Here is a 20,841-nt window from a genome sequence, read left to right on the forward strand (position 1 = left end):
TTAAAATCATTTGGCACATTTGTTCACCATCATTGGACTGGGTGTCCCGCGAAAGAATTACGTTGACGAAAGAATTACGTTGATACCTCCAAGGCGAAAGTCACACTTTAAGTTCAAAGGTCAAAAATGGCCATAAATGAGCTTGTCCCGGCCGTAACTATGTTGTTAACCAGGTTTTCCGAAGGAAAAAACTGGTTATTAGATTGGCGAATGCGGGCGGGCGGGCGGAACAAGCTTGTCCGGGCCATAACTATGTCGTTCATTGTCAGATTTTAAAATCATTTGGCACATTTGTTCACCATCATTGGATTACGTCGATATCTCCAAGGTCAAGGTCACACTTTGAGTTCAAAGGTCAAAAATGGCCATAAATGAGCTTGTCCTGGCCATAACTATGTCATTCATTGTGAGATTTTAAAATCATTTGGCACATTTGTTCACCATCATGGGACGGTGTGTCGCACGAAAGAATCACGTCAATATCTCCAATGTCAAGGTCGCCACGACTAAAAATAGATTTTTTTTAAAAACAAACTTACAAAGGGGGTTAATTTTGTTTGTTCATTTCAAAAGTTCAGTTTGAGTTTTGTCCCTTTATCAGATTTTTTTTCACAATGAAAACCTGGTTTTGTGACAATTTTGTCCCTTGTTCATTGTGAGATTTTAAAAATTTTGGCACATTTGTTCACCATCATTGGCCGGTGTGTCGCACGAAAGAATTACGTCCTTATCTCCAAGGTCAAGGTCACACTTTGAGTTCAAAGGTCAAAAATGGCCATAAATGAGCTTGTCCGGGCCATAAATATGTCATTCATTGTGAGATTTTAAAATAACTTGGTACATTTGTTCACAATCATTGGACAATGTGTCATTCGAAAGAATTACGTCGATATCTCCAAGGTCAAGGTCACACTTAGAGTTCAAAAGTGAAAAATGGCCATACATGAGCTTGTCCAAGCCATAACTATGTCATTCATTGTGAGATTTTAAAATGACTTAGTACATTAACTTTGTTCACAGTCATTGGACGGAGTGTCATGCGAAAAAATTCAAGAGTTCAAAGGTCAAAATGGCCATAAATAATAATGGCATAATAATTCTTAAAAATCACCATAAATTATATTCTCTTGTTTTGTGACGACAGCATGCAAAATAGTCTGTGTCAATGCGGCACGTGGGGGTATACGTCACGTCTGTGACAAAGCTCTAGTTTCTAAAGGTTGGACAGGTTGTCTTGTCATTAATTTATTTTATGTAGTGAGTGTTAATTAAATTTAGGTGTGTTGCCTTAGATGTACTATATTGGAAACGTTGCTAAAAACCCAGCCTTTTTTACCTATCTAAAAATTAGGTTTAGTGGTTTTAATTAGTATCTGCCTAGTTAAGTTTTAGGTTCAATTTTTATTTTGGCAGAAGTCTTTATGTCTTCCCCCTAAATACAACCAAGTTTGTGTTTATCGCAAGAAAGGCACAAATGATGTCTCAGTAAGATGAAGGCTTTCTTTGCAATCAACTTAAACTCCTTGGGGTGAAACTATTATGCCTGGTCAAGATTTGTCATTTAAGTTCATAGGCAGGCATTATTAATGTGTTTGTTTTGCTCAAAAGAGGCAGTTTGTTTAGGCCCAGTGCACCTGGAGGTCGTGGAGCCCTTGCACCGAGAGGTGCCCCTGCACCCAGAGGAATGGCCCCTGCTCCACGAGGGGCAGCCCCGGGCATGCGGGGAGCTCCTGCAGCAAGAGGAGCACCAGCCCCGCGGGGTGGACAGGCAGTGCGCCCTGCTATGGGGGCAGCACCTGCAGGCAGAGGGGCCCCACAGGGCATGAGAGCCCCTCCCCCCAGGGGGGCCCCAGCAGGCATGATGTCCCGAGGATCTCCATCAGCAGCAAGGGGCCGACCAATGGCCCCTCCTCCATCAGCCCAATCTAGGGCTCAGCAAGTCACACAGCAGGAGTATGATGACTATGGAGCAGGCGCTGCTTATGAAGAACCTGTAAGAAACTTGGAATCCAGTAGTAACCAATATGTAGAGGTATTGTCATTATGACCTTTCTAATATGCATGCATAGTTTGGTCCTTCTTTATACTTAATAAATCTATATTAATATTTAATCCTGTAACTTTTTAAGAAGCATCATTAGGAATTATAATTTATTATGAATGTTCTTCTCTTTATTATGTTTACATATTATGTCAGCATTATAATAGCCTGCAAAGTCAATTTTACCAGCAGTATGGTATGTAATGCCTGTCCATTTCAGCAGCAGACTTATGCCCAAGAGACGTATGATGATGGCTATGGCCAGGTACAGCCTGCTAGGAGGGACCCGTATGCAGTGGAACAAGACATGTATGCTGAACCTGCATCTGCCGGAGGGTAATTAGGAATAGTTTACATTGTTTTTGCATCATTTCGACTTTGTTCAACCTATTTTGTGCGATCACATTTTCTGATTTCTAATTTTCATGAAAAAATTGTCAGACTGACAGCCTTACTAAATTGTTAAGAAATTCCAAGATGGTAAACTTAAAAAGTCTCACACAAAAAAGTATCAAATATCCCCCCCCCCCCCTCCCCCTTGGTGCAAAAAGGTTCCATGTACCATTTAAATATGAAGGCATATGGTACCTTTTAGCACCAATGGGGTGTATTATATTCTTTCCTTGTGATAGAAATACAGGAACACCAAGTTTAGGTTATGTTAAGTTTTTATTGTCCCCTACCGGTTTCACTGGACTTATGGTTTTCAGCTCTGTGTGTCCATCAGTCCGTGAGTCTGTCGCACTTTTCTGGATCGTGCGATAACTTTAAAGGTTCTTCATATTTTTTCATGAAACATGGATAGATGGCAATATGGTCATTATGCACGTCATTTCATTTTGTTCCTTCATCAAAAATTCTGGTTGCTATGGCACAGGCATGGCGAAATTAGAAAAAATCTGCCGGTCATCCGGACAGGCATTTCAGAAAATGTGCCGGTCCGGAGAAAATTTAGCCGGACCGTAAAGCAACAACAACTTAACTAGAAAATTCAAAAATGGAAGCGATCACATCTTGATCGCTTTATTCAACCGGCCGTTAAATTGATTTTAATCGCTTAGAGGTTACACTGGCAGCTAATTGGTGTTAATCGGTTGTGTAATGTCAATCATGTTGTGAAAAATTCGCGTGTCAGTTTTTATTACATGTATTCCCTATTAGAACGGTTCGGTGCGATAATTTCAATAACGTATGTGCAAGCCGAATAATTATCAAATTAAAGTTATTCGAAACGATTTAAACATTCTTACTTTAATATGATTGCAGTTTGGAGCGGCTGTTAAAATATACTGCGCACAGTACAAAACACGTTACCTGACATTTAATGATTAAGGCATTTCATTTTTCAGAACGTTTACTAGTAATTAATTAAATAAAAAAGACGATTTATTTACATGCTAACGCAGTGTAATTGTTAACAGAGATTCATTTTCATTTTTGACCAGTATCAGAAAGTCCCCGGGAAGAACGTTTTTTTACATGGCACTGCATATGATGCAATAAAAACATTTCTTTGTACATGTATCGTATTGCATTCAATCTAAATTTAAATTCGCTCGTCCAATGAAAGCTCTGCCCCATAATGCACTGTACTCTTTACACTTATGAAAAATGGCGTATGCATATGGTTGTGTTGATCACGATACCATATTTTATTGTCCTTATCCTACTCGAAAAATATGTAAAAGCTATCAAGATCTTTTTTGTTAGAATGCAGTTGGCGATTTTGCAAACGAGTTTAAAGTAGGTGTTGTGTAACAAGTTGGATTTGCTAATTGTACATAACAAACCTACAGCAAACATCAAAACAACGAGCGATTTCATTTTCATGATGTAGTAAGCGATTTGCTCTTCGAATTTTCAACTTGAAAAAAAAAGATTTGTTTGCAATCATTTCACATTTTGCCGGTCACCAGGACCAACATTCTTGTTAAACCTGCCGGACCAAATTGAAATCTGCCGGTCAGGACCGGCGGACCGGCAATTTCGCCAAGCCTGATGGCAACTAATAAAAACAATCTGACCATGGTGGAGCTGGTAGGGGACATATATTGCTTGGCAATAGTCTTGTTTATACAGTCTGGAGAAGTTTAGATTGAATCAGGCAAGATAAAATGAATGCCTAAGATCAAATGACAAGGCAAGTATTCTAAACCGAATCTTTTGTTTTCCTCTCTTGTAAAAAAGATTAGTTTTGATAACATCTTTGCAGAGTTTGCAAGTGGGTCGAGTGTTTTGTTTATAAATTTACTTGACCAAGTAGTAAAGTGTATACTGGTGTTAATACTGGCAGTGTCCAAGCTACCTGCCTGTGTCTTGCAGTGCAGTGACTTGGGCCATACACATGGACGTGGTCATAGAACAAACCTCAGAACCATAGTGCTGGAGGAGACATACCTTGTCCTCTCTAGTCTCCAGTTACTGACACAGCATTTTCTTTTGGATATGTTATCAAAATTAATAGATCCTTTTTTATGCTTTTCCCTCATGAAATTTTATATTTGTAAATACATATTGCATTTAAACACATAGATAATTGTATTAATTGCTATACCAACAGAATATTCTTAAGTATAATGAAAAAGAATGATCATAAGTTTTCATTTGTGCTAAATTGAATTCCTTCCTCAAACCAAAGTTTAGGAAAGGTTTATTGGAGCTACTCGTCAGGTTGATATATTGATATTATTGCATAAAATGTTTTAGTTTATATATCAAATTCTTTTTAATTTTTCAAGCAATAAAATTATAACTTGCTCTTTGTAGTTTTTATGATTTGTGCATGTGCAAGATGTGTTGTTATCAACTTCTGCCTGGGTTACAGTATAATTTTCAATACTGGAGGCATGTCACAGGTGGGCAACCTCGAGCCTTTGGGTCCTCTTGTTTTCATTAACAAAGTTTAATTTTAATTGAAAAATATTGAGTTTATTGGGTCAACAACTTATTATTACTCTGCTGACTAACCATTTTCATCAGACTTTACAAACTAATCTGTAACTCAAAAGTGTTTCTATTCATGATGATATCGTGAGTTACAAAGTTTTACAGTTTGTGCCCTTGAACTGCCTGAGCAACTGGCATTGTTACCATGACCGTGACAAAGCAGTGCCGTGAGTTTTAATGTTTATATGTGAAGTAAGTGCTGAAGTTGTGGACTAGCAAGACTAAAATATTTATTATCCGTCAAATTACAGTAGAATGATAGAAAATTACAATTAGGTGAAATAGCTAACTGACAAAACATTGTGTGTACTGGTGTTCATACTGGCAGTGTCCAAACTACCTGCCTGTGTCTTGCAGTGTAGTGGCTTGGGCCATACACATGGATGTGGTCATAGAACAAACCTCAGAACCATAGTGCTGGAGGAGACATACCTTGTCCTCTCTAGTCTCCAGTTACTGACACATCTTTTGGTAATACAGCTCACCATATTGATATTTTCCTTTAACTGTTCAGGAACTCTACTCATCATGTGGTTTATTTTGTAGAGACACACAGTTCTTTGACTATGGACATGGGTCTACAACCTCTGCCTATGATGACTATGGTATGTACTGGATTTGGTGCAATAGTAACAGTTCAGATGAACTAATGTTTTTCATCACTGATGTTAGGATTTTTAGCTCCACTGGCCAAAGGCCAGCGGGGCTTATGTCATGGTCCTGTGTCAGTCGTACGTGCGTCAGTGCGTTAACTTTTCCTTTAAACATCTTCTCCTAAACTAATGGTCCAATTTTGATGAAATTTCTCAGGAATGTTCCTGGGGTGAACCTCTTTCAAATTTTTCAAATTATGCCCCTGGGGTCAAATTTGACCCTTCCCTGGGGGTCACAAAATTGAAAATTTGCTTATATAAGGCCTATTTTGTGAAAACTTTCAAACTCTTTTCGTCCATAACCATTGGGCCCAGGGCTATCAAATTTGGTATGTAGAGACATCTAATAGTCCTCTACCAAATTTGTTCAAATTATGCCCCTGGGGTCAAATTTGACCCTGCCCCGGGAGGGTCACAAAATTGAACATCTGCTGATATAAGGCCTATTTTGTGAAAACTTCAAAAATCTTATTGTCAATAACCATCCGTCCTAGGGCTATCAAATTTGGTATGTAGTGACATCTAATAGTCCTGTACCAAATTTGTTCAAATTTTATCCCTGGGGTCAAATTTTACCCTGCCCCAGGGGTCACAAAATTGAACATATGCTAATATAATGCCTATTTTGTGAAAACTTAAAAAAATTCTTGTCCATAACCATTAGGCCCAGGGCTACAAAATTTGGTATCAGGGGTGTGATTTTTCCGCGGATCCGCGGATTTCCGCGGATTGGGTTGTCCCGGATGTCACTTCTGAGATTTGCGTAAATTCGTTTTAAAAAATGTGGGGGAGAGGGGCTACCACCGATTCCGCGGACGTATTTCATAAGCGGCCCGAAATATCCGCGGCCCGCGAAATCTCTCCGCATTTTACACTTGTAGATTCTGCCTAAGCATTTTTAAAACGAGCCATATAATTGGCTGTTGTTTCCCAATCTTCCAATTAAAATCGTGTTCTTAAAATGCGCTCTGTGATTTGTTTGCAAATGGCGCCGTTGTGAAGAGAAAATTAAGATTATTGAAATAACAAATAGCAATCGGATAAACGAATGACATCACCTAGTCTGATAGGAATAATGAAATGTGTTTGTCAAAAAAAGACCACGTTTTAGATACAAGCAACACATATTTTGTTAAGAAATGTGCCCACTGAATTTGTGTCACGGAAACCAGTGTTTGCAAATTGGAGTTTAGTCTACTCGAGAAGTAAAACAATTTAGAAGAGTATCGTTCGAACATGGAAATAGACAAACATGATTTGATTATTATATGTCTGTGGGTCTGTGTATGATCAGATTCATATGCATATTCTGCTTTATTATGTTTGTCATGCTGTTCAGTTAACTGAAATTGCTTTGAACTGAGTGAAGATGTGAAATGCAAGATATTGAAAGGTAAACAAATTAAATATATTAATTTAACTCAGTTAATACGTCATTAACACCAGAAGAACACTCAAGTGTGTTTTATTAACTGTAATTCAATACATTGAAAAACTGCTGCTATTGATCACAATAAATACTTAACAGTTTACTTTGCATCCTCAGTATGTTAAATGTGAAGTTTAACAGGTTTTTATAAAGAAATATTGTTATTAAGTTCAAAAAGTTGTTTATTGTAATGTCTGTTTTTATGTTTGTCATTGCGTAATGCGCGCCATTCGCGTAGTCAAAATCAGTCAACAGAATTTTCCTCCCCTCTGACTTTGCCTCAATCACACCCCTGGGTATGTAGTGACATTGTATAGTCCTCTACTTAGTTTGTTCAAATTATGCCCCAGGGGTCAAATTTGACCCTGCCCTGGGGGCGACAAAATCGATTATATGCTTATATAGTGCCTATTTTGTGAAAACTTTAAAAATTCCATGTCCTTAACCATAAGGCATAGGGCTACCAAATTTGGTATGTAGTGACATCTAATAGTTCTCTACCAAGTTTGTTCAAATTATGCCCCTTTGGTCAAATCTGACCCTGCCCGGAGGGTTACAAAACTGAACATGCGCTTATATGGGGCATATTTTGTGAAAACTTTAAAAAATCTCAGTGTCCGACAAATTTCTTATTTTTCAGGTAGCCCACTGGGCTACCAATAAAAATATTTGGTAGCCCATAAAATTTTCCTACAAAATGATAAGAGGCAGGTTTTCATCTTTATTTTATTTCTTCATTTACATATACATAATATGTATACATAAATAAACATAATACAGCAAGTAGTCTGATTTACACAGTCAATATCGTAAATTAATGTTACAGTACAGGCACCGTGTACTTAAATGTAAATGTACGAAAGAAAATCATATACTACATGTAGATATTACATGTATGTGCACATGTATGTGTACTTGAATTCGGACAGCACGTGAAGTCGGAAACGTAAATAAAGCGTTTAGATGATCAATACGATTGACTCGTATGGTGTTAATCAATACAATTGCCCTTTTTAACAACAAATACCAAGTTTCAAGAAATCAAGAGTATTAAATCATTTATTTACTTGTGTCCGACTTTAAGTACTGTCCGAATTTACGTATTGCATCCGTATGTTACGACACTTGTTTGCAGTCAGTATACAATACAATAATTGTTTAATAATGAAGGAACTGATACAGCGTAACGGTAACGATACAGCGTGTTTACATTATATTTTATTAAGAGGAAATGCCAATGCCAAATAATTCGCGAGATACCCCGGTACTTTAGTTGAAATTCACAACGAAACTTTTAAACCCGCTACGAAATTTTTATTTACAAATAAATTACACCCATGCCAATTTTCACGCGCTTTTTATCTGGACAAAGAAATTCATTTATTAAATGTAGAATTTTGTAACCTAAAATAGCTGTACACGACGCGTGCAAACCGTGGCAGGTGATTTACGCATGTTGCAATACAACGGTCCTGATTGGGAGCTTATTCATCATATCTTTAAATAGAACCATATGCCGGAATTCAGTTGACACTTTAAAAAATTTCAAACGTTTGTGTTTATGACTCTTATCGTCTATATTTGGTTTTAAAAATAAAATCGGGGCGTTCATGGGATTATTGATTAACAGTCGATTAATCCAATTATTAATTGACAATGCAAACTAATTAGCAGGTGTTAACCGTTGTTATTAATATTCATTTTCGGTTTCGTAACCGTTTTGAAGAATCCGCTTTTGTTTTGATTTATTCAATGTTCTGCGTCTTTGGATATTTAACGACATCAAAAACGTTGTCGCTTTTACTCATTGTTGCGGTTAACAAACACCGTTAACAAAGAATTCCAAACTGCGAAATGACGTTGCATCATGTGCGCCAACTATCTAACCGGCTCTCATTATATTATTAGCAGACGACACATGTTGATTCTGGATGATTAAAATACACTGTTAGTGTTTACGACATTACCGCAAGTGATTGGTGACTGATTAGATAATTGATTGCACTTTTCTATCGGATTATAAGCAATACACAGTGTACAAACACATGGTCAGCGTGTTTATTCTACATATGTCTGTCAATAAATCGGGCTACCACTCTTATAGGTTTATAGTAGCTCGGCGGGCGTCAGCTGGAAAAGTTCAGTAGCCCGATGAAAAATTTCGGTAGCCCCTGGTCTCCGGGCAATGGATTTGTCGGACACTGAAATCTTCTTCATAACCATTGGGCCTAGGGCTACCAATTTTTTTATGCAGTAACATCTTATAGTACTCTACCAAATTTGTTCAAATTATTCCTTTTGGGTCAAAATTTGACCCTGACCCGTGGGTCACAAGAGTTAGCATTATATATGCTTATATCTTGCTTATTTTGTGAAAACTTTTAAAATATTCTTGTCCTTAACTCTAGGACCTAGGGCTACCACATTTTGTATGTAGTGAGATATAGTAGTCCTCTACAAAGTTTGCTCAAATTATGCCCCTGGGGTTAAATTTGACCCAGTCCAGGGGGTCACAAAAGTGTACATGTGCTTAAATAGGGCCCATATTTAAGTATTTGAACATGCAAAGAATATTTGTTTCAGCCTTTTTTATGCTCCCCCCCCCAAAAAAAAAAATTGGGGGGAGCATATAGTTGCTGCTTCATCCGTCCATCTGTGCACAATTTTTGTCCGGGCTATTTCTCAGCAACTAATGACCGGAATTCAATGAAACTTTATGGGAAGCTTCACTACCAAGAGGAGATGTGCATATTATCAGCAGGTTCTGGTCGGATGATTTTTTATGCCCCCCTTCAAAGAAGAGGGGGTATATTGCTTTGCTCATGTCGGTAGGTCAATCCGTCCACCAGGTGGTTTCCGGATGATAACTCAAGAACGCTTGGGGCTAGGATCATGAAACTTCATAGGTACATTGATCATGACTCGCAGATGACCCCTATTGATTTTGAGGTCAAAGGTCAAGGTCACAGGTGAAGGTCACAGTTACTGGAAATAGGCATTTTAAGGATTTAGCATAGTTCAAACAAGGGAAACAACTACGGTTAATGCATGTTCTTTTAATTACAGATTTGCCTCCCTTTAATTTATTCAAAATCTCATTTTACAGCAGAGATTCCAAATCTGACCTGTAAATGAGCCCCATATTTACTGCCAGTGCTAGGTAACCTTTTCCCATTTGATCATTCTTAAGTATTGGTATTGTAATGCTGCTGCTGCTGCTACTGCTACTACTACTACTACTACTGCTACTACTACTACTACTACTACTACTGCTTCTACTACTACTACTACTACTTCTACTACTACTACTACTACTACTACTACTACTACTACTACTACTACTACTACTACTACTACTACTTCTACTACACCACCACCACCACCGTTCACAGTGACAAAAAACGTATTCACACAATGGCTGCTACTACAACTTATAGCCCATATAGGGGGGCATGCATGTTTTACAAACAGCCCTTGAGAGTTATGGCCCTTCGAAATTTTCCATTAACTGTACATGTAGTGCAATTCTTGTCCGGGCTATTTCTCAGCAACTAATGACCGGAATTCAATGAAACTTTATGGGAAGCTTCACTACCAAGAGGAGATGTGCATTTTATCAGCGGGTTCTGGTCGGATGATTTTTCACAGAGTTGTGGCCCTTTGAAATTTTCCATTAACTGTACATATAGTGCAATTCTTGTCCGGGCTATTTCTCAGCAACTAATGACCAGAATTCAATGAAACTTTATGGGAAGCTTCACTACCAACAGGAGATGTGCATATTATCAGCCACTTCTGGTCGGATGATTTTTCACAGAGTAATGGCCCTTTGAAATTTTCCATTAACTGTACATATAGTGCAATTCTTGTCCGGGCTATTTCTCAGCAACTAATGACCAGAATTCAATGAAATTTTATGGGAAGCTTCACTACCAATAGGAGATGTGCATATCATCAGCCGGTTCTGGTCGGATGATTTTTCACAGAGTTATGGCCCTTTGAAATTTTCCATTGTACATATAGTGCAATTCTTTTCTGAGCTATTTCTCAGCAAATTATTACGGGTATTCAATGAAACTTTATGGGAAGCTTCACTACCAACAGGAGATGTGCATATTATCAGCCAGTTATGGTCGGATGATTTTTCACATAGTAATGGCCCTTTGAAATTTTCCATTATACATATAGTGCAATTCTTGTCCAAGCTATTTCTCAGCAACTTATCACGGGAATTCAATGAAACTTTATGGGAAGCTTCACTACCAACAGGAGAGTTGCATATTATCAGCCAGTTATGGTTGGATGATTTTTCACAGAGTTATGGCCCGTTGAAATTTTCTATAAACTGTACATATAGTGCAATTCTTGTCCGGGCTATTTCTCCCCAACTACTGACTGGACTTCAATGAAGCTGTATGGGAAGCTTAACTACCTTGAGGAGATGCTCATGTTATTAGTGGGTTCTGGTTAGATGATTTATTTAGAGAGTTATGGCCCTTTGAAATTTTTAAGTTGCTAAACCTTCCATCGTATTATTTTGTCCAAAGTTATGCCCCACAAGACGTTTCCTTTTATCTGAATATATAGTGCAATATTTTGACAAAAAAAACCTTTGGGGAGCATCACCCGTCTCCGACGGTTTCTTGTTTCAGCAGTGGAGCGATACAGGGCCATCATGGCCCTCTTGTTGTGTATTACAATGATTATAAAAATGCCATACAAAATGTTGTTGTTGAATTTTAGCATTTTACAGTTGAAGGTGAATTCTTTTGTACAAGCATTTCACAAAACTACATTGAATGCAAACTGTATTGTTGATGATATTTGACTTTCAGGACAACAGTCCCACCAGGCCACATCTGAGTATGATCGTGGATCCCTCAAAGCCCCTCCCCCTACTGGTTCCCGGGGCGGGCGTGGTGCCGTGAGATCTCACCCATATGACACAGGGCGGGCACCCATGCAGCAGAGCCGATATGGAGGTGGGGGATACCAGTAATCCCCTGGTCTGCACAGGACTGTGAAGGGCTGTCTACAATCTGATACTGCACTGGGCAGTGTTCTCTCTGGAGACAAGACTGTAGCTGCTTGGCTATAGGTATTTGCTTGTCCAATTAAAGGAGGGAGTTTATTCATTCATCATGTTGAATCATAGTGGTTCATTTAAAAGTGGACATTGCAAATACATTTACAAAATCCCATTTCATAAACTTTTTAAAATACTTTTATCATGCTCATTTTATCACTTTTATACTGTACTCATAAATCTTGAACACCAATGTCACTTTTATTTTCAACTTTAAATTTCAATATAAATATACCAACAATAGTAATGACCAAAACAATTTACTCACATATTCTAAAAAAAGTTTTGAGAGTCGTGTGTCTGGCATGTAAAGAGTGAACCCAAAACAAATACCAAATAATTCTATGATTATATTTACTTATTGTACCATATTGAAATTGTTTATGCGATATTCACAATGTTGCAACATTTGTCAACTAATTAAATGTGTATTAGTATTGTTTATTGTCAGTGTGTCTTATAACAGAAAACAACAAACATAAAAAAATGAAGATCATTTAAACTAACAGTTAATTGTGCGTGTAAATACAGAAATTACATAACTGTTATTGAAAGTCTACAAATTAGAATAATTAGTTGTACATTTTCTGCAATCATTGTTATACCAAATTCAACACCTAAAATAATCTAGGTGTAATAATTACAATTTATGGCATAACAGTAACTATCAACAGTATCAATTGTAGTAAATTTTAACCTTTTGATAAAAATTCTCAGTTTTATAGTTGTGAACCCCAAATAAATTTGCATTTACCCTTATGTCAGACAAAGTTATATTTAATATTGTGATTAAATTGTGTGTGTCAATATGCAAAATAAAAAAAAAGTGTACAAACGTTTCTATGTTCTGTTTAATTTTCAATATGATTTCATGCAATCATGACTGTTATTGTTTTTCAGAAAGTAACTGCATCTGTGGTTACCTTTTATAGAAGTATATGTGTCTGTATACAAGCAAAATTATTATCTTTTATATCAATTCTTTTATGCGAAATAAGCCTTTGCAACATAAAGAGTGGTTAAATAACAAGCAAAACAGTTTGATTAAACCATTTATTTAAGATTCAGTTTCGTCAAAAAAAGTTGTGGTTGATAACACATTTAGCTTCTTAAATTGCTGGACATTAAAAATAATGTAAATACACTTGTCCAGTCAGACTAATGCTCTTAAAGTTCACTTGTCCTGCTCGTTAAATATGAAGTTCTAAATGATGAAGAGATGTTAACATTTATGCGAGAAAATCTTGCTGATAGTTGACTACATAAGAGGCTTGAATTTATGTGAATTGAAGTTAGTGTTGTAACTGCTGTCACTTTTTACACTTACCAGTTACTATGTGAATTATTATCTATAGTTTTTATAACAATAGTTGTGGATAAAATAATTTGACCATTCTCTTAAGAATAGCTTGTTTAGCTTGTCAAATAAAGTCTTAAAATGAACAGTCAACGAGATAGAAAACCAAGAATTAACATAAATTTAAAAGAATGAAAAAATATCGCCAGTTTATTTCTTAAAGTTTGTAGCGACTTTATTACGAGTTTCTTTATAACATAACACTATTTTTATGGTAGTTCATCAGAACTTAACATTCAAGATAGTTAAGTATATCAGCAGAAGTTTCTTATAAATGTTAAGGTCGTTATTATGCCCCCCTTCGAAGAAGAGGGGGTATATTGCTTTGCTCATGTCGGTCGGTCTGTCGGTCCGTCCACCAGGTGGTTGTCAGATTATAACTCAAGAACGCTTGGGCCTAGGATCATGAAACTTCATAGGTACATTGATCATGACTTGCAGATGACCCCCATTGATTTTGAGGTCACTAGGTCAAAGGTCAAGGTCATGGTGACCCGAAATAGTAAAATGGTTTCCGGATGATGACTCAAGAACGCATACGCCTAGGATCATGAAACTTTATGGGTAGATTGATCATGACTTGCAGATGACCCCTATTGATTTTGAGGTCACTAGGTCAAAGGTCAAGGTCACAGTGACCCGAAATAGTAAAATGGTTTCCGGACGATAACTCAAGAACCCATACGCCTAGGATCATGAAACTTAATGGGTAGATTGATCATGACTCGCAGATGACCCCTATAGATTTTGAGGTCACTAGGTCAAAGGTCAAGGTTACGGTGACCCGAAATAGTAAAATGGTTTTCGGATGATAACTCAAGAACGCATATGCCTAGGATCATGAAACTTCATAGGTAAATTGATCATGACTCGCAGATGATCCCTATTGATTTTGAGGTCACAACGTCAAAGGTCAAGGTCACGGTGACCCGAAATAGTTAAATGATTTTCGGATGATAACTCAAGAACGCTTTTGCCTAGGATCATGACACTTCATAGGTACATTGATCGTGACTCGCAGATGACCCCTATTGATTTTTAGGTCACTAGGTCAAAGGTCAAGGTCACAGTGACAAAAAACGTATTCACACAATGGCTGCCACAACAACGGACAGCCCATATGGTGGGCATGCATGTTTTACAAACAGCCCTTGTTTAATTTTTAGCTCACCTGAGCTGTGCTTATGGTGAGCTTTTGTGATCGCCTTTTGTCCCTCGTGCGGCGTCAACATTTGCCTTGTGAACACTCCAGAGGCCACATTTATTGTCCGATCTTCATGAAACTTGGTCATAACATTTGTCCCATTGAAACCTTGACTGAGTTCGAAACTGGGTCAAAAACTAGGTCACTAGGTCAAAAAAAAAGAAAAACCTTGTGAACACTGTAGAAGTCACATTTGATGCCCAATCTTTATGCAACTGTGTCAAAATGTTTGTCTTAATGATATGTTGGTTGAGTTGAAAAAGGGTTCCGGTCCGTTGAAACTATGGCCGCCAGGGGGCGGGGAAGTATTCCTTATATGGCTATATAGAAACCTTGTGAACACTCTAGAAGTCACAATTTTAGCCCAATCATCATGAAACTTGGTCCCAACATTGGTTTCATTGATATCTCGGACGAGTTCGAAAATGGTCCAGATCGGTGAATAAACATGGCCGCCAGGGGGCGGGGCAGTTTTCCTTATATGGCCATAGTAAAACCTTGTTAACACTCCAGAGGCCACATTTATTGTCCAATCTTCATGAAAAACGTTTGCTTGAAAAACATGGCTTCCAAGGGGCGGGGCATTTTTCCTTATATGGCTATAGTAAAATCTTGTTAACACTCTAGAGGCCACATTTATTGTCCGATCTTCATGAAACTTTATCAGAAGATTCATCCCAATAATATCTTGGACAAGTTTTAAAAAATGATGCCAGTTGGTTGAAAAACATGGCCGCCGGGGGGGGGGGGGGGGGGGGGGGGGGCATTTTTCCTTATATGGCTATAGTAAAACCTTGTTAACACTAGAGGCCATATTTATTTTCCGATCTTCATGAAACTTGGTTGGAAGATTTGTCCTAACGATATCTTGGATGAGATTGAAAATGGTTTCGGTTGCTTAAAAAACATGGCCACCAGCGGGCGGGGCATTTTTCCTAATATTTTTTATACATCATGTTTTTGTAAAACCTTGTTAACACTCTGGAGGCCACATTTATTGTCCGATCATCATGAAACTTGGTCAGATGATTTGTCCTAATGATATCTTGGATGAGGTCGAAAATGGTTCCAGTTGGTCGAAAAACATGGCCGCCAAGGGGGCTTGGCATTTTTCCTTATATAGCTATAGTTTAACCTTGTTAACACTCTAGAAGCCGTATTTATTGTACGATCATCATTAAACTTTGTCAGAAGATTTGTCCCAATGATATTTTGTACAAGTTCGAAAATGGTTCCAGTTGCTTGAAAAACATGGCCACCAGTGGGCGGGGCATTTTTTCTTATATGGACTTATGAATCTTCTTGAAACTTTGTCAGTATATTTGTTTAAATGATATCTTCGATGTGTATGAAAATGATTCTGGTTTGTTGAAAAACGTGGCTGCAAGGGTGTTCACTAGTCATGAATGTTGGTAAGAACATTTTGTTCTTATGACATCTTGGGCTGCACAGAACAGGTCAGTTCCTCTGAATCTCAGGTGAGCGACTTTGGGCCTTTCAGGCCCTCTTGTTATTCAACTGTACTGGAAGTGAATCTCTTTCAAATGTACATGACGGGCATCATGTTTGGTTATGTTATGACTTGCATGCTATAATGGTCTATACAAGCTCCTGGTGAGAAATTCATGTCTTTTTGTTGCTATAACCATGTCCTCAGTTTTTCTTCAGATGATAACATTGTTCCTGGGGCTGTGACTTCTAACAATAAAAGTATTCACAAACTTGCACCATAGATGTTTTGAACAGAAATGTGTCAGAAAAATAAATAAAAAATTAATATACAACAATAATATTTATATGTTAAAATTGTTCTTCATGTTTCAATATATTGTGTGAAGTCTTTCATAAAATAATATAATGTTAAGAAAATTAAATGCATTTCATAAAATATCAGAAACTAGCTGAATAATAGTTCTGTAAGAGAACTTTCATTGAAATTTGATAACTCATATAATACCATTGATGCCGATTTACCGGTAATGCACCTTCTGAGGAGGCGTCATTAAGGATTTATTTTGTCCATCAACTCTAAGGCTTGCATTTTAAAATCCTCTGTTCTGGGTAGATCTTGCTCAAACTTTCAGTTTAATTACCCTAATAACTCAGCTTATTGTTAGGAAAGGTATTGAGACTGTGGCAATTTAGTAGAGTATTGGCCATCTTTCTGTTGTTTTTTTGTCACTTAAGAATGTTTGTGTTTTACATTTTGAAGACATTAATGTTTAGATAATAAATATATAATTTTGGCAGAAATATGGCACTTAATATGTTTTTCCAATAAAGATAAAAATAAATGTAGTAAAAAAAATCAGTTTGCATCTTATCTTGCACAATTTGGTGGATCTTGCTCATACTTTCACGTCTGATGATCTGAATGACTTAAATATATAGATGATGGTTATGAATAGAAAAATATTAGTAGGAGATTGTACTGTTATTTTAATTATTAACTTTAACCTAGAAAACTTGGTTATGGTGTTTTGTGTCTTTATGCCCCCGAAGGAGGGAATATAGTGATCAGACCGTCTTTCCGTCACACTTTGCATCAAGGTTTCGAAAAATGCTCATAAGTTCTATGTCCCTTCACATAGCAACTTGATATTTGGCATGCATGTGTATATCATGGAGCTGCACATTTTGAGTTTGAAAGGTCAAGGTCATCCTTCAAAGTCAAAGGTAAAAAAACACTTTAATCAAATTGGCGCAGTAGGGGGCATTATGTTTCTGACAAACACATCTCTTGTTTTTAAATGGTTTTAAAATTGAATTGTTTTTTGTTTCCAATATCTTAACTATAATTATAGCTAAGTTATATGCTAACTACATAAATGCTTATTGACATCACACACACACAAAACATTGCGTCACAGCCCCGTTCAATACAGGAAGAAAAAACTGCTCTTAATCCAGGACAGAAATGCAGAAGGATAAAAGCACAAAAATGAAAGAGAAAATACGAATCTTAAATTGTGGCGGTACTGAGGAAGGTAAAGTAGATATCTAAACACAAACATTTTCATCACTGATTTACAGTAGTGTATGGACTGACTCCCAGATGTTTTGTCTTTCAACTCCCTAATGTGTTAAACTTAAAATTGAATGCAGTTGACTAAATAATCTAAGTACATATTTAAAAAAAAATGTACATTGTAGTAATTTACTACTAAAACAGGTCATCTGACATTCAGTGTGCAGCTTGCAAAATTCAATTCAATAAGTGACTGATTAAGCACACACTATAATACCATGAAACAGTTGCACACAATCAGTAGGAGATAAATTATGCACAATTTCAGTATCATTAATATCAAACTTGTAACTTGACAGCAAACATCAGTGTAGAACATATGGTATATACTTAAAAAGTACATTAAAATAAGTTACGGGAGTCGGTCCGAAATGATTTTAATAAAGTCAATTTTTGCCTGTTTATGAATGAGTTGTATAGACAAATGCAGAAAATAAATGGTAAAATTAGATAAACTAGATTTAATATCAACATGAATGAAAGCTGATTTTGTTAATACATACGGCTTGTATGAACTCTCTTGTTTGCATATCATTGCTTTTAGTAGAGCAGTTCTTGTTCCTTTTTGCATTTAATACCAATATTCTCTGTTCATAAAAACTAAAAGAATATACAAGGTTCTCAACAATGTTTCAAATCCTTGTTATTAAATTTGGGTATGGTATGTGGGGCTTGTTGGGTAAATGATAGGGTAACTGTTTGAAAAATAGCAGAACTGTTTGCGCTTAATATATCTAATTTGGATGGAGATACCGGTATTGCAAATATTGTTTGTATTTAGCTTATATAAAATCCTGGTCAATAGCTTCAGTTTGCATTGATCAATATTGATATGACTTTGAAGCAAACTTCAATAAAGACCTTGCATTTGAGGCCAGTTCGGTTGTCGAGGTCACTGTTAAAAAAATATGTCAAACAGGTGATTCCAACATTTAAGCTTACATTTACCAGTATTGATGAAACTTTAGATATGACAAGCAAGCATGAAGACCTTGCTTGGGGTTTTATTTTAGTCTTAAGGTCACTATTACTAGAAATAACTTGTTAAATAAGTTTTGATGAATGTATTATGCTGAACTTGTGAGCATTTATAGCTTACATTTTAGCCCTTGCTTCGCATTGAAGAATTATGCGTAGACAACCAGGTTTAGTGGCATTTCCATGTTTCGTGTATGTAAATGTTAATTCATAAAAATAACTTTAAAGTATCTTCCAATATCATTAATAATTGATGTAGTAAGGACATGATATAATCATAGATCTGTTTTATTATTGTACTTTTGTAACCATACAATGTACTGTTTTATAGAGCATGGTCTGCATAAAGGACCTTCTGTCTGGTTTGAGGTGACGAGGACACGAATAAGCTGTCTGTATCTTGGACCACATTGGATGATAGGTGTCTCAAGTCGCTGCTCTGTGTCAGATGGAAAAGGGATCGTAATAAGCATGTTCATGTGACCATACTGAGATGCAAGAATGGATGACTTAACAGGACAAGTTTGATCTGGATATTAAGATGTGAATTCCAGTGCATGCTCATGTGAATGGGAGGAACAACACTTCTTTATTGTGTACCTTTGGTTACAGTATTAAGTTGTTCACTGTGAATGTATTTTGTTAAGTACATCAATGTTAACTGTTTGAGTTGATTTATGGAGCTTATTTGCGTGGTAAATCTATTGTTTATTTAATAAACAATTATGGAGCATATTGGTATATGTATCTCAAATCCCTTTATGCAGCAAAAACATTTCTAAGATTTATCAGTAAACATTTATGAGTATGGTTTTTGCTTGTTATACTTTGTTTATTTACAATGGTATCCAGATTGTCATGGTTTGGTACAAACATTTTTAGCTCATCTATTTTTTGAAAAAAAATTATGAGCTACTGTCATCACCTTGGCGACGGCGTCCGGTTAAGTTTTGCGTTTAGGTCCACTTTTCTCATAAAGTATCAATGCTATTGCATTCCAACTTGGTACACTTACTTACTATCATGAGGGGACTGGGCAGGCAAAGTTAGATAACTCTGGCTTGCATTTTGACAGAATTATGTGCCCTTTTTTTTACTTAGAAAATTGAAAATTTTGGTTAAGTTTTGTGTTTAGGTCCATTTTATTCCTTAGGCATCAAATCTATTGCTTTCATACTTGCAACACTTACTAACTATCATAAGGGGACTGTGCAGGCAAAGTTATGTAACTCTGACTGGCATTTTGACAGAATTATGTGCCCTTTTTATACTTAGAAAATTGAAAATTTGGTTAAGTTTTGTGTTTAGGTCCACTTTTTTCCTAAAGCAGGCATTGAAGAATCCACTTGACTGCTCGCATATGCAATTGAAGTTGACGGTCGGGCGAGTAAAGTTTGTTTAATACTCGACCGACTTGACGAGTTCTGTTTTTCAAGTTGAGAAATATAAATTCAGTTACAGAACTCCTGCCACATCGATACAAATTGCGAACAATTTTTCGAACGAACAAAAACTAGGTTTAGTACATAAAGAAACTGCACTTTCGTTTTGACAATGAAAAATGACGTCACAGGCACAGTAAAAATAGTTCTCGAAATCGGCTGTGCTCTTTACGTAGGTGTCAGTGCTCTTAGCTAATCGATTAAAAGTAAAAAAAAGTGTTAAATATATTGGTCATTCTGTGAAGAATAGAATTTCATTTTCATGTAAATATCAATACAAAAATAATACATAACTGGTTAATTATAATACTTCTTATATTTAATTATAAAATAAACAGAAACAATAATTATTAATAAAGAGAATAATTCGTGATCAGACGCCTTAGCCAAAATTTACCATATTGTAGCCATTTGTCAATCAACGTGTCTTTCAGTAAAAGTTCGTCTGAATATTAAAACTCAGCATGGAAAAGGGTTCTATTTTAAAATATCTGCAGGTTGGTGGAGACAGGGAACAGAAAGAAAGGTCATCAAAACGAGAAGCGGAAAGTATTGAGAAAAGGAAACAGGTGCAGAAAATGTAGGGGAAGCAAATCAAATCCATCAGATAATGTAGTTAATTTGTTTGCAGTTTAGTGTCACTATGTTACGTAGGTTAAAAAAGTTCTGGTTGATCA

General features: G+C 36.6%; 1 protein-coding gene across 6 annotated transcripts in view; it reads left to right on the forward strand.

Moving 5' to 3' along the window:
* The window catches only part of LOC127861944 (KH domain-containing, RNA-binding, signal transduction-associated protein 2-like), a 40,394-nt gene extending 20,862 nt beyond the window's left edge, over positions 1-19,532 (forward strand). Inside the window, exons 6-10 of one of the 6 annotated variants that reach the window (XR_008040376.1) lie at positions 1,609-2,032; positions 2,262-2,377; positions 5,534-5,592; positions 11,905-12,167; positions 19,054-19,532. Coding sequence is in view for 5 of the 6 variants with exons in the window: in XM_052400704.1 (XP_052256664.1) it covers positions 1,609-2,032; positions 2,262-2,377; positions 5,534-5,592; positions 11,905-12,068 (763 nt within the window). In the remaining variant the exon portion in view is untranslated. Of the gene's footprint in view, positions 1-1,608; positions 2,033-2,261; positions 2,378-5,533; positions 5,593-11,904; positions 12,992-19,053 lie in introns of those variants that run through there. The other 5 variants (XM_052400704.1, XM_052400705.1, XM_052400707.1 and 2 more) reach the window with 5 other exon arrangements.
* Positions 19,533-20,841: the final 1,309 nt, after the last annotated feature.

The sequence above is a fragment of the Dreissena polymorpha genome, chromosome 16 (genome assembly GCF_020536995.1).
Source record: "Dreissena polymorpha isolate Duluth1 chromosome 16, UMN_Dpol_1.0, whole genome shotgun sequence".
NCBI lineage: Eukaryota > Metazoa > Mollusca > Bivalvia > Myida > Dreissenidae > Dreissena > Dreissena polymorpha.